This window comes from Neoarius graeffei, chromosome 7 (genome assembly GCF_027579695.1).
Source record: "Neoarius graeffei isolate fNeoGra1 chromosome 7, fNeoGra1.pri, whole genome shotgun sequence".
Lineage (NCBI taxonomy): Eukaryota > Metazoa > Chordata > Actinopteri > Siluriformes > Ariidae > Neoarius > Neoarius graeffei.
Genome location: NC_083575.1, coordinates 2826154 through 2841506, shown reverse-complemented (window position 1 = coordinate 2841506; position 15353 = coordinate 2826154). Strand labels below are relative to the sequence as shown.

General features: G+C 44.7%; 1 protein-coding gene across 1 annotated transcript in view; it reads left to right on the top strand.

Annotated features, from left to right (window-relative positions):
- The first annotated feature begins 2616 nt into the window (after nucleotides 1–2616).
- Nucleotides 2617–15353, top strand: part of LOC132889017 (CD276 antigen-like) — a 29143-nt gene continuing 16406 nt past the window's right edge. The window contains exon 1 of the mRNA XM_060925130.1: nucleotides 2617–2793. Within this exon, the coding sequence (XP_060781113.1) occupies nucleotides 2715–2793 (79 nt within the window). The 5' untranslated portion in view covers nucleotides 2617–2714. The remainder of the gene's footprint in view (nucleotides 2794–15353) is intronic.

Sequence of the window (15353 nt, the reverse complement as noted above, 5' to 3'; positions counted from 1 at the left end):
ACAGAAAAAGAAACAGACAAAATCGTAACATCCTATTTCAAACACAACCAACCAAAATGCCACACTTATTCCTCAGTGCCTCAGACTATGTCCTCATATGTGCAAACAATAATTGCTTTAATGAACACCAACCAATCACTGCCTGTCATAGGCCTATAAACAGGGTAAAGGTCAAGTTATCAGTCTTGAACAATGGATAACAACAATGCAGAGAGAGCCAGGGGAGTCAGAGGAAGGCACAGAGGACGACGAGGAGTTCGGGTTCGTGGAGGACGCTTTGGAAGGGGAGCAGGAAGAGGAAGAGGACGAGTTGAAGGAGGAAGGGACGAAGAACCAAGAAGAATAGTCTCTGATGAGATTAGGGCTACTCTGATTGATCACGTGATCAATCATGGGTTGGCCATGAGAGAGGCTGGACTCAGAGTCCAGCCCAGCTTGAGTCGATTTACAGTGGCGGCCATAATTCGAACTTTTCGAAATGAGAACAGGTATGCAACAATCAACAGTACTGTAATGTTCATGTAATAGCCATTCCTGCATAGCTGTAAAATACATGTATACTATTGTAGCTCCAAGCATCCATTTTACTGCACTACACTGTATGAATGGTCACAGGGCAGCACAACCTTGACTTTATACAGCACTCTTACAGTACTACTGTATTTCTGAATTTTCTAGAGTGGAAAGACAACAGCATCATGGAGGATGAGGTCGTATATTTTCACAAGAGCAGGAGACCGCAATCGTGAATACGGTTTTGGCAAATAATGCCATTAGAGTCCGTGAGATTCAAAATCATATTTTGGAAGACATCACCATATTCAACAATATTGATGCTGTTAGTCTATCTACGATACATCGGGTCCTCCAGAGGACTCAGTTACGGATGAAGCAGCTGTACAGGGTCCCATTTGAAAGGAACTGTGACAGAGTCAAGAACCTGCGGCGTGACTGTGTGGAGGTATGTACATAGCACTGCCAGTACATCAGACTTTCACCTGCTGAGACAGACTATTGTATTGTGCGTATCCTAATCTATTCTTTTGTCCAATACAGAGAATTTTGGAGATGGATGCCCACCCCATCCTCCATGAATACATTTATGTGGATGAGGTGGGATTCAACCTCACAAAGTCAAGACGGAGGGGGAGAAACATCATTGGACAGAGGGCAATTGTCAATGTCCCAGGCCAACGTGGAGGAAATGTCACCATGTGTGCCGCCATAACACAGAATGGTGTCCTGCACCACCATGCAACACTTGGCCCCTATAACACTGGTCATATCCTAACATTTCTGGATAATATTCATGGTATTCTTGCTCCAAAAGAAGAGAATCCAGAACAGGCAAGATTTGTGGTTATATGGGATAATGTCAGTTTTCATCGCTCCCAGCTGGTCTAAAATTGGTTTGTCAACCATCCCCATTTTTCTGTTGTCAACCTGCCTCCATATTCACCATTTCTTAACCCGATCGAAGAATTCTTCTCAACATGGCATTGGAAAGTGTATGATCATCGTCCCTATGCCCGCCTTACACTTCTCCAGGCAATGGAGGAAGCATGTGGTGACATTAATGCTGCTTCTATCCAAGGTTGGATACGCCACACAAGACGATTCTTTCCTCGTATGTTTGGCAAGAGAAAATATAGCATGCGATGTTGATGAAATATTGTGGCCAGACCCAGCCCGGAGGAGAGATTGATCCTAAATACACACCCAACTTGCTCTCCCCATCAACAAACACACACACACACACACACACACACACACACACACACACACACACACACACTTTTTCATACATGTCTATTTTTTGGTTGCTGTATCACCATATGTGGTGGTTGGTGTACTTTGCTTTCTTTTTTTCGTATATGCTGTACAATACTGCATTCACAACAGCAACCGATTTATTCAGAAAATTTAATATTTTTGGTTCCAATATTGCTTGTGTTGAATTCTATTTGCATAATACTGCATTTTCATTCTTGTATGGCAATATATAAAAAAACCTTAAAAACAAAAGAGCTTTAGATTTAGAGCAACAGTGTGTAAATGATATACACACGGATGTGATACTGTGGGAAATGGGTTTATGATGCGAGACAAATGCTTGCTTTTGAGGTGTGTTTAGAATATTCTGAATACTGTGTTTCATTTCGCAGGAGACAGGGCGCTTTTTGCATTTCGTGTGAGCAATAGTTGGATTTGTGTGTAAAGTTTTGAGTAAGAGACAGAGCTTTGAAAATGTGTGTAAGCAGTTCAAAATGACTGTATTACCACAGAGAGGCGTGTCCAGTGTTCGTGGTGACTAACAAGACACTGATTGGCCAATGTCTTAACCATCTTAACCAATCAGAGAGCACTTTCCTCATGAATACTTATTTCCCCAGACCGCTTTATTCTCTCTCTCTCTCTCCCTCTGTGTCTCTGCCTCTCTCTCTCTGTCTCTCTCTCTCTCTCTCTCTCTCTGTGTCTCTGCCTTTCTCTCTCTCTCTCTCTCTCTCTGTGTGTAAGTAAGTAACAGTATAAAGATGATTAAACAGTATAAAGATGATTAAACAGTATAAAGATGATTAAACAGTATAAATCGTGTAAAGAGAGCTGAAAGTGTGTACCCTGTTGCCCCCCTCTGACTCAGGCCGGGTCGGACCGGGTGTGTTTCCGGGGTTCCGAACTCAGCTGAAGCTCCAGCAGCGCGTCTGAAGCAGGAGATGAGGAATCCCACCGAGGCTCCATCATGGATGTGCTGTGTTCATTTCCTCTTCCTGCTCGCTCGAGTGTCCTGTCACAGTGAGTCATTTTCCTCTCTTTACACCGCAGTGCTCAGGTTCAGCTTTCAGCAGGTCCCACAACATACAAGTTCTAGCTGAAGAACCAGGACTCCTCTTGTGTAAGCAGAACAGATTAATACATCATTCCCATTCATCCAAGATTCAGGAGAGTCTTACTGTCAGTACATTCATCTACGAGTCTACGGTGCATTGAAATCAGATTTCCCTCAGGCGTGGTGCATTTATCGAGAAAACAGAAAGATTACCAAACAAGATCTATAAATAACTATCTGTAGCTGTTGAAGTAAACGTACAGCGATCTCAGTCCAATCAACAACAGAACTGACAGGACAAAGAGCCGTGCCAAGGGGCAATTGGGCATCTGTGTGTAAATGTTCATTTTGGAGCAAAAATCCAAGAGAATGCAGTTCAGTTTGAAGAGTTCAAGTTCTTCCAGGATCTTACAGAGAAGACAAGTGCAAAGTGAAGATTGTGTATGTGGGTGAGAAACTGTAGGTTCAGGGTTTAATTCCTGTGGCACTTCTGTTTTAATCATGGAGCTCATCCTGTGATGTGCACAAAACTGCTTTATTTATTTATCAAAATTCCGCTTGCACAGTTATTATTCTTGTTTGTGTTACCCACAATATTGAACACATTCCATCCATCCACCATCTGTCCTGCTGATGCATTGTGGGTCGCAGGTGAGCTGGAGCCAATCCCAGCTGATGTGGGTGAGGGGCAGGGTTCACCCCGGACAGGTCACCAGTCTATCACAGGGTTCAACACAGAGACACAAACAGCTGTTCACACTCACGTTCACACCTACGGGGCGACTGGGAATCGAATCCACATGGACAGTCGACCTCATCTTTGGACTGTGGGAGGAAACCAGAGCACCTGGAGGAAACCCACACAGGCACGGGGAGAACATGCAACCTCCACACAGAAAGACCCCCATCGACCAGCAGATTCGAACCTCAAACCTGCTCCATGTGCTTTACAGGGCTGAGCACTGCACCACCCTCAAACATTTCTCTAAATGTCTATTCCACAAAATAAACATCACACGGCAAGAGGCACGTAACGACATGCAGTGCAATTATAAATCACGATACAAATATGACTATTCGAATCGATGAAATAAATAAATTAATGGTGATGAAGAGGCTGTGTAATCTCTGAGCTGTAATTGCGCTGTTGAGACAGCAGAGGGCGCTCTAAAGCCCCGAACACACACCCAGAGGGAGCATGTGGAAGAGCTGCTGTGTGATTGTGGACTAATAGATTTCACAGTAAATCAGAGCTCTCTCTCTTTTACACACTGCTGAAAGATAAAGAAAAGAGAAGCAAATGGAGGCAGAACAAATGTTCAGAAAGAAAAGGAATGTTAATTTATTAATTAACCAAATATAAACTAATTATTTTAGTTAATAGGCCATTATACTTTATTCCAACTTTTACAAATGTGGGGAATAATTATTGGCGCTTATTAAGAAAATAAAGTTATTGTTTTTTAAACAAAAGTAATATTAAAGTTGATAAAGAATAGGGGGCGGCACGGTGGTGTAGTGGTTAGCGCTGTCGCCTCACAGCAAGAACGTCCTGGGTTCGAGCCCTGGGGCCGGCGAGGGCCTTTCTATGCGGAGTTTGCATGTTCTCCCTGTGTCCGCGTGGGTTTCCTCCGGGTGCTCCGGTTTCCCCCACAGTCCAAAGACATGCAGGTTAGGTTAACTGGTGACTCTAAATTGAGCGTAGGTGTGAATGTGAATGGTTGTCTGTGTCTATGTGTCAGCCCTGTGATGACCTGGCGACTTGTCCAGGGTGAACCCCGCCTTTCACCCGTAGTCAGCTGGGATAGGCTCCAGCTTGCCTGCGACCCTGTAGAAGGATAAAGCGGCTAGAGATAATGAGATGAGATAAAGAATAGGAAAGATTGCGGGGGGGTGGTAATAAACATTTTCTTCATTTAATTCTCTCGTTCAAAAATGTCATGAATTGAATTGTCCTTCATAATTCAGCTATTCAGCTGCAAGAAAGGATGATTCCAGTGCTACTGATCTCACAGAAATGGTGCTTTCTAAGGCTACGTCCACACGACAACGGCAACGAGATGTTATTTAAAAATATATCGCGTCCAAATGGGCAACGATCAGTAAAATATCAGGTCCATATGGCAACGCAACGCTTGCTGAAAACGATGCAATACACATGCCACACCTCTAGGGGCGCTGTAAGACGGTCCCTTCGGAGACACCAGAACAATAGAAGTAAGGACGCATGCACATAAACTATTATGCGCGAGACTTCATATTAGCCACAAAGTCAGGAAAATCTGTTCGTAAAATTACATTATAATGACCAAATACAATGAAAAGTATTTTTCCAGTCTCACCTGTGAAAGGTAATCCCATGTGATCTCGTTTGGACGGCAAACCTGTTGGTACAGTTAAACGCAGCTAATCTTTATTCTCCGCTTTGACCTATCCAATATGGTGGCGAGGATGACGTATGATTCTACGTGGAAGGCGGCGTCTTTAATGGTCCGGAATAAATTGAATACTACACGTTGATGGATTAATTTGTTGTTTCTCACCTGTGAAAGGTAATCCCATGTGATCTCGTTTGGACAGTAAACCTGTTGGTACAGTTAAACGCAGCGCATGAATCTTTATTCTCCGCTTTGACCTATCCAATATGCCGGCGAGGATGACGTATGATTCTACGCGGAAGGCGGCGTCTTTAATGGTCCGGAATAAATTGAATGCTACACGTTGATGGATTAATTTGCTCCTCTACGCCCTTTTTGAGGAATGTATTGTCGGATTTAAACCAACATCTGAAGAGGTGAGATCACTCCTTTTTTTCCCTATTTTTGCTGGCGGGATTGACTCTGCCCTAAGGGCAGAGTGTCTCTCTCTCTCTCTCTCTCTCTCTCTCTCTCTCTCTCTCACTTTGCACCATTACACAATAAATATTCACAGTGAAAATATTTTGTAAGCGCGTTTCATGAACCAAGTTATAGGATTTGTTGACAACTCGCATCGCATCGCAATGAGAAGATCATTGGCACTACTGGTGTTAAGAATCAGACCATTTCATAAATGAATATTTTGCTGTAGAGCTGCAGTGTTTGTACAATTGCATGTTTTTGCTTCACTATTACTGTCACTATTCTGCTTCTTGCATTACGACTGTGAACTAACACTGAACATAATAATAATAATAATAATAATAATAATAATAATAATATCCAAGCTCGTGTTTCACTCTCACTAGTGCTCTGTAAGGCTTTTTCCTGGTGATATTCGTTACACTTCTACCCGGCGTGAAGCACTCACAGTCATGTGGTTGTGACGTCATCGTAAACAAATCCGTTCTACTCATCCAGACGACTTCACAACGGCAATGTTGCCAGATCTTTCCACTCTGGAACCCGTTCTCAAAAAGATTGCGTTTTGGGCACCCAAAACGCCGGTGCCGTGTGGACGCCAGGCCTAAACGATAAGCAATTGTATCGGAGTCACCTGAATCCGTTGCCGTGTGGACAGGGCCTAAATCCATGATCATGAACAGGCTGAACTGTTCGAGGCCCACACAGTAATGCACCACCCTTTGTTTCTCCCACATGAAAGTTAAAACCTCCTGATTGTGTGATTTTTCTGCTGCGTCCTGCATGATTTCTATCTGCTAAACAACAACGTTGACTAAAACGAATAATTCACCTCTGAGTCACGTGTATTTGTGTCTCTTTAAAACGTGTTCTGTTTAAATCCAAACGATGAACAGTATTCAGTTATATCCCTTTAATGTAGTGTAGACGTTCTTCTCATTTGGTTTCTAAATCATAATTATTAAACAGGTTTACATAAGCAGTGGAAAAAAGCTTTAAAAAAAACAAAGGGATGAGACGCTGAGGATCATGAGGAAGTACAGCGAGTCCATCTTCTGGGTTTATCGGACCTGGTGTTTTTGCATTATTGAAATGAAAACTCAGGATTTTTTTCATCTGGACCCTATTTTCCCATCTCTTCAGGTCTAAATATGGACTAAGAACACAAACGATTGAAATCGGTCCAGTATTGAGTGAGAACGCTGTAAGTGGCAACCCAGCAAAAGTCTATACAGTGTAATCCTACAGGGTCAAACATCCACAGAACATTTCCACTCATTCAGATTGTCGTAATTCAGCTAAATATTCAGGCGTGACTTTGGAAATGGACTTCTGTGTGACTTCTCCTTTTGTAAACATTCGAGAATCGACTACGGGCACTTTTTTGCAGAAACTTTTCCAGTGTGGGTTTTTTGGTCATTTTTAATGTAATGTGTGTTTGATAATTAGTGGAGTCCATAATGATTGTCTCATTTTCCAGTTCATGAGAACGGCTTCCTTGGCAATAGTGAAGAAGAAGAAACCTTTATTTGTCACATGCACACTCAAGCACAGTGAAATTCCTCTCTGCATTTAACCCATCTGAAGCAGTGAACACACACACACACACACACACACACACACCAGGGCTTTACATTAGCACCCACCCACCCGCCAAATGCGGGTAAAATTCGGCTTTGGCGGGTAATGACTTTAATCCCACTAGCCACTTTGGCGGGTAAAGACTTTAGTCTCACTTTGGTGGGTAATGACTTTAGTCCCACTTTGGCGGGTAATGACTTTAGTCCCACTTTGGCGGGTAATGACTTTAGTCCCACTTTGGCGGGTAATGACTTTAATCCCACTAGCCACTTTGGTGGGTAATGACTTTAGTCTCACTTTGGCGGGTAATGACTTTAGTCCCACTTTGGCGGGTAATGACTTTAGTCCCACTTTGGCGGGTAATGACTTTAGTCCCACTTTGGCGGGTAATGACTTTAATCCCACTAGCCACTTTGGCGGGTAAAGACTTTAGTCTCACTTTGGTGGGTAATGACTTTAGTCTCACTTTGGCGGGTAATGACTTTAGTCCCACTTTGGCGGGTAATGACTTTAGTCTCACTTTGGCGGGTAATGACTTTAGTCTCACTTTGGCGGGTAATGACTTTAGTCTCACTTTGGTGGGTAATGACTTTAGTCCCACTTTGGCGGGTAATGACTTTAATCCCACTAGCCACTTTGGCGGGTAATGACTTTAGTCTCACTTTGGCGGGTAATGACTTTAGTCTCACTTTGGCGGGTAATGACTTTAGTCTCACTTTGGCGGGTAATGACTTTAGTCTCACTTTGGCGGGTAATGACTTTAGTCTCACTTTGGCGGGTAATGACTTTAGTCTCACTTTGGCGGGTAATGACTTTAGTCTCACTTTGGCGGGTAATGACTTTAGTCTCACTTTGGCGGGTAATGACTTTAGTCTCACTTTGGCGGGTAATGACTTTAGTCTCACTTTGGCGGGTAATGACTTTAGTCTCACTTTGGCGGGTAATGACTTTAGTCTCACTTTGGCGGGTAATGACTTTAGTCTCACTTTGGCGGGTAATGACTTTAGTCTCACTTTGGCGGGTAATGACTTTAGTCTCACTTTGGCGGGTAATGACTTTAATCTCACTTTGGCTGGCAATGACTTTAGTCTCACTTTGGCGGGCAATGACTTTAGTCTCACTTTGGCGGGCAATGACTTTAGTCCCACTTTGGCGGGCAATGACTTTAGTCCCACTTTGGCGGGCAATGACTTTAGTCCCACTAGCCACTTTGGCAGGTAATGACTTTAGTCTCACTTTGGCGGGTAATGACTTTAGTCTCACTTTGGCGGGTAATGACTTTAGTCTCACTTTGGCGGGTAATGACTTTAGTCTCACTTTGGCGGGTAATGACTTTAGTCTCACTTTGGCGGGTAATGACTTTAGTCTCACTTTGGCGGGTAATGACTTTAGTCTCACTTTGGCGGGTAATGACTTTAGTCTCACTTTGGCGGGTAATGACTTTAGTCTCACTTTGGCGGGTAATGACTTTAATCTCACTTTGGCTGGCAATGACTTTAGTCTCACTTTGGCGGGCAATGACTTTAGTCCCACTTTGGCGGGCAATGACTTTAGTCCCACTTTGGCGGGCAATGACTTTAGTCCCACTTTGGCGGGCAATGACTTTAGTCCCACTAGCCACTTTGGCAGGTAATGACTTTAGTCTCACTTTGGCGGGTAATGACTTTAGTCCCACTTTTGGCAGGTAATGACTTTAGTCCCACTTTGGCGGGTAATGACTTTAGTCTCACTTTGGTGGGTAATGACTTTAGTCCCACTTTGGCGGGTAATGACTTTAGTCCCACTTTGGCGGGTAATGACTTTAGTCCCACTTTGGCGGGTAATGACTTTAGTCCCACTAGCCACTTTGGCAGGTAATGACTTTAGTCTCACTTTGGCAGGTAATGACTTTAGTCTCACTTTGGCGGGTAATGACTTTAGTCCCACTTTTGGCAGGTAATGACTTTAGTCCCACTTTGGCGGGTAATGACTTTAGTCTCACTTTGGTGGGTAATGACTTTAGTCCCACTTTGGCGGGTAATGACTTTAATCCCACTAGCCACTTTGGCAGGTAATGACTTTAGTCTCACTTTGGCGGGTAATGACTTTAGTCTCACTTTGGTGGGTAATGACTTTAGTCTCACTTTGGCGGGTAATGACTTTAGTCCCACTTTTGGCAGGTAATGACTTTAGTCCCACTTTGGCGGGTAATGACTTTAGTCTCACTTTGGTGGGTAATGACTTTAGTCCCACTTTGGCGGGTAATGACTTTAATCCCACTAGCCACTTTGGCAGGTAATGACTTTAGTCTCACTTTGGCGGGTAATGACTTTAGTCTCACTTTGGCGGGTAATGACTTTAGTCCCACTTTTGGCAGGTAATGACTTTAGTCCCACTTTGGCGGGTAATGACTTTAGTCTCACTTTGGTGGGTAATGACTTTAGTCCCACTTTGGCGGGTAATGACTTTAATCCCACTAGCCACTTTGGCAGGTAATGACTTTAGTCTCACTTTGGCGGGTAATGACTTTAGTCTCACTTTGGTGGGTAATGACTTTAGTCTCACTTTGGCGGGCAATGACTTTAGTCCCACTTTGGCGGGGAATGACTTTAGTCCCACTTTGGCGGGTAATGACTTTAGTCCCACTTTGGCGGGTAATGACTTTAGTCCCACTAGCCACTTTGGCAGGTAATGACTTTAGTCTCACTTTGGCAGGTAATGACTTTAGTCTCACTTTGGCGGGTAATGACTTTAGTCCCACTAGCCACTTTGGCAGGTAATGACTTTAGTCTCACTTTGGCAGGTAATGACTTTAGTCTCACTTTGGCGGGTAATGACTTTAGAGCAATTCCAGCGTTATGGACGTGACACTTGAACTCAAAATGGCAACAAATGACCCAGTGCATGTTTTATTGTCTCCCAGTATTTAAACAGGTGTTGCATATTTTGAGGCTGTACCATACTGGAGAAGTGATAGAACAAGAACAATTCCCATAGTACATCTAGGGCATGCCAGAAAACGCCAATAAAAGATGCGTTATGGATGTGACAGAAAAAGTATCACTTTTCTTGGGTGACTGTACATTTTTATCAAACTCTGTGAAATTGTAAACCTAATGTCGAAATGGAGATATCCATTTGATAGAGGGGTCCAAGGTGAATATTAAAAAATCTTTGTTTAAAATATTTTGTATTTCATGCAGAGTTTCAGAAGGAAAAGTCAGCGTTATGGATGTGACGAAATTCCGTTATGGATGTGACGCGTCTGAAATAGACATGGCATATGTTTAGAAAATCAGCAATTTAACCACCATAACCCTTTGAAAAACTCTCTAAATATCAGCTAAAACTATCAAAGTTCTTAAATAATATTTAGGATGGCTGTTGTTTTGCTGTTTTGTGGATTTTAGCATACATTTCTGTGGCTTGTGGCAATAATATAGAATTGTACATGATCATAGTTGATTTTAGCTTGGGTTTTACATTATAAGAAAGAAAGACTGACAGTGACACATTAGGTTGGTTACAAATTGGTTCAACTTATTCACATCTGTAAAATACAGGCCTAGGTGATCTCTCTGGGAGTGGTTTTGATGTATTACATGTTGCTTTATTTTTGCATGGTGAGGTTGACATTTACATGGAATTGCCCTTTAGTCCCACTTTTGGCAGGTAATGACTTTAGTCCCACTTTGGCGGGTAATGACTTTAGTCTCACTTTGGTGGGTAATGACTTTAGTCTCACTTTGGTGGGTAATGACTTTAGTCCCACTTTGGCGGGTAATGACTTTAATCCCACTAGCCACTTTGGCAGGTAATGACTTTAGTCTCACTTTGGCGGGTAATGACTTTAGTCTCACTTTGGCGGGTAATGACTTTAGTCTCACTTTGGCGGGTAATGACTTTAGTCTCACTTTGGCGGGTAATGACTTTAGTCTCACTTTGGCGGGTAATGACTTTAGTCTCACTTTGGCGGGTAATGACTTTAGTCCCACTTTGGCGGGTAATGACTTTAATCCCACTAGCCACTTTGGCGGGTAATGACTTTAGTCTCACTTTGGCGGGTAATGACTTTAGTCTCACTTTGGCGGGTAATGACTTTAGTCTCACTTTGGCGGGTAATGACTTTAGTCTCACTTTGGCGGGTAATGACTTTAGTCTCACTTTGGCGGCTAATGACTTTAGTCTCACTTTGGCGGCTAATGACTTTAGTCTCACTTTGGCGGCTAATGACTTTAGTCTCACTTTGGCGGCTAATGACTTTAGTCTCACTTTGGCGGGCAATGACTTTAGTCTCACTTTGGCGGGCAATGACTTTAGTCCCACTTTGGCGGGCAATGACTTTAGTCCCACTTTGGCGGGCAATGACTTTAGTCCCACTTTGGCGGGCAATGACTTTAGTCCCACTTTGGCGGGCAATGACTTTAGTCCCACTTTGGCGGGCAATGACTTTAGTCCCACTTTGGCGGGTAATGACTTTAGTCCCACTAGCCACTTTGGCAGGTAATGACTTTAGTCTCACTTTGGCGGGTAATGACTTTAGTCCCACTAGCCACTTTGGCGGGTAATGACTTTAGTCCCACTTTGGCGGGTAATGACTTTAGTCCCACTTTGGCGGGTAATGACTTTAGTCCCACTTTGGCGGGTAATGACTTTAGTCCCACTTTGGCGGGTAATGACTTTAGTCCCACTTTGGCGGGTAATGACTTTAGTCCCACTTTGGCGGGTAATGACTTTAGTCCCACTTTGGCGGGTAATGACTTTAGTCTCACTTTGGCGGGTAATGACTTTAGTCCCACTAGCCACTTTGGTGGGTAATGACTTTAGTCCCACTTTGGCGGGTAATGACTTTAGTCTCACTTTGGCGGGTAATGACTTTAGTCCCACTTTGGCGGGTAATGACTTTAGTCCCACTAGCCACTTTGGCGGGTAATGACTTTAGTCTCACTTTGGCGGGTAATGACTTTAGTCTCACTTTGGCGGGTAATGACTTTAGTCTCACTTTGGCGGGTAATGACTTTAGTCTCACTTTGGCGGGTAATGACTTTAGTCTCACTTTGGCGGGTAATGACTTTAGTCTCACTTTGGCGGGTAATGACTTTATTCTCACTTTGGCGGGTAATGACTTTATTCTCACTTTGGCGGGTAATGACTTTAGTCCCACTTTGGCGGGTAATGACTTTAGTCCCACTTTGGCGGGTAATGACTTTAGTCCCACTTTGGCGGGCAATGACTTTAATCCCACTAGCCACTTTGGCGGGTAATGACTTTAGTCCCACTTTGGCGGGTAATGACTTTAGTCCCACTTTGGCGGGCAATGACTTTAGTCCCACTTTGGCGGGCAATGACTTTAGTCCCACTTTGGCGGGCAATGACTTTAGTCCCACTTTGGCGGGTAATGACTTTAGTCCCACTTTGGCGGGTAATGACTTTAGTCCCACTTTGGCGGGTAATGACTTTAGTCCCACTTTGGCGGGTAATGACTTTAGTCCCACTTTGGCGGGTAATGACTTTCGTCTCACTTTGGCGGGTAATGACTTTAGTCCCACTTTGGCGGGTAATGACTTTCGTCTCACTTTGGCGGGTAATGACTTTAGTCCCACTTTGGCGGGCAATGACTTTAGTCCCACTTTGGCGGGTAATGACTTTCGTCTCACTTTGGCGGGTAATGACTTTCGTCTCACTTTGGCGGGTAATGACTTTCGTCTCACTTTGGCGGGTAATGACTTTAGTCCCACTAGCCACTTTGGCGGGCAATGACTTTAGTCTCACTTTGGCGGGCAATGACTTTAGTCTCACTTTGGCGGGCAATGACTTTAGTCCCACTTTGGCGGGCAGTGACTTTAGTCCCACTTTGGCGGGCAGTGACTTTAGTCCCACTTTGGCGGGCAGTGACTTTAGTCCCACTTTGGCGGGCAGTGACTTTAGTCCCACTTTGGCGGGCAGTGACTTTAGTCCCACTTTGGCGGGCAGTGACTTTAGTCCCACTTTGGCGGGTAATGACTTTAGTCCCACTTTGGCGGGTAATGACTTTAGTCCCACTTTGGCGGGTAATGACTTTAGTCCCACTTTGGCGGGTAATGACTTTCGTCTCACTTTGGCGGGTAATGACTTTAGTCCCACTTTGGCGGGTAATGACTTTCGTCTCACTTTGGCGGGTAATGACTTTAGTCCCACTTTGGCGGGCAATGACTTTAGTCCCACTTTGGCGGGTAATGACTTTCGTCTCACTTTGGCGGGTAATGACTTTCGTCTCACTTTGGCGGGTAATGACTTTCGTCTCACTTTGGCGGGTAATGACTTTAGTCCCACTAGCCACTTTGGCGGGCAATGACTTTAGTCTCACTTTGGCGGGCAATGACTTTAGTCTCACTTTGGCGGGCAATGACTTTAGTCCCACTTTGGCGGGCAGTGACTTTAGTCCCACTTTGGCGGGCAGTGACTTTAGTCCCACTTTGGCGGGCAGTGACTTTAGTCCCACTTTGGCGGGCAGTGACTTTAGTCCCACTTTGGCGGGCAGTGACTTTAGTCCCACTTTGGCGGGCAGTGACTTTAGTCCCACTTTGGCGGGCAGTGACTTTAGTCCCACTTTGGCGGGCAATGACTTTAGTCCCACTTTGGCGGGTAATGACTTTAGTCCCACTTTGGCGGGTAATGACTTTAGTCCCACTTTGGCGGGTAATGACTTTAGTCCCACTTTGGCGGGTAATGACTTTAGTCCCACTTTGGCGGGTAATGACTTTAGTCTCACTTTGGCGGGTAATGACTTTAGTCCCACTAGCCACTTTGGTGGGTAATGACTTTAGTCTCACTTTTGGCGGGTAATGACTTTAGTCCCACTTTGGCGGGTAATGACTTTAGTCTCACTTTGGCGGGTAATGACTTTAGTCCCACTTTGGCGGGTAATGACTTTAGTCCCACTAGCCACTTTGGCGGGTAATGACTTTAGTCTCACTTTGGCGGGTAATGACTTTAGTCTCACTTTGGCGGGTAATGACTTTAGTCTCACTTTGGCGGGTAATGACTTTCATCTCACTTTGGCGGGCAATGACTTTAGTCCCACTTTGGCGGGTAATGACTTTCGTCTCACTTTGGCGGGTAATGACTTTAGTCCCACTTTGGCGGGCAATGACTTTAGTCCCACTTTGGCGGGTAATGACTTTCGTCTCACTTTGGCGGGTAATGACTTTCGTCTCACTTTGGCGGGTAATGACTTTCGTCTCACTTTGGCGGGTAATGACTTTAGTCCCACTAGCCACTTTGGCGGGCAATGACTTTAGTCTCACTTTGGCGGGCAATGACTTTAGTCTCACTTTGGCGGGCAATGACTTTAGTCCCACTTTGGCGGGCAGTGACTTTAGTCCCACTTTGGCGGGCAGTGACTTTAGTCCCACTTTGGCGGGCAGTGACTTTAGTCCCACTTTGGCGGGCAGTGACTTTAGTCCCACTTTGGCGGGCAATGACTTTAGTCCCACTTTGGCGGGCAATGACTTTAGTCCCACTTTGGCGGGCAATGACTTTAGTCCCACTTTGGCGGGCAATGACTTTAGTCCCACTTTGGCGGGCAATGACTTTAGTCCCACTTTGGCGGGCAATGACTTTAGTCCCACTTTGGCGGGCAATGACTTTAGTCCCACTTTGGCGGGCAATGACTTTAGTCCCACTTTGGCGGGCAATGACTTTAGTCCCACTTTGGCGGGCAATGACTTTAGTCCCACTTTGGCGGGCAATGACTTTAGTCCCACTTTGGCGGGCAATGACTTTAGTCCCACTTTGGCGGGTAATGACTTTAGTCCCACTTTGGCGGGTAATGACTTTAGTCCCGCTTTGGCAGGTAATGACTTTAGTCTCACTTTGGTGGGTAATGACTTTAGTCCCACTAGCCACTTTGGCAGGTAATGACTTTAGTCCCACTTTGGCGGGCAGTGACTTTAGTCCCACTTTGGTGGGCAGTGACTTTAGTCCCACTTTGGCGGGCAATGACTTTAGTCCCACTTTGGCGGGCAATGACTTTAGTCCCACTTTGGCAGGTGTAGCGCGAATAGTGTGTGGGTGGAGCACAGAGGACGGCAGGACAGAGATCAAGGTTCTTCAGAAGGCTTTATTGCCGAACTTTTCAGTCTAAC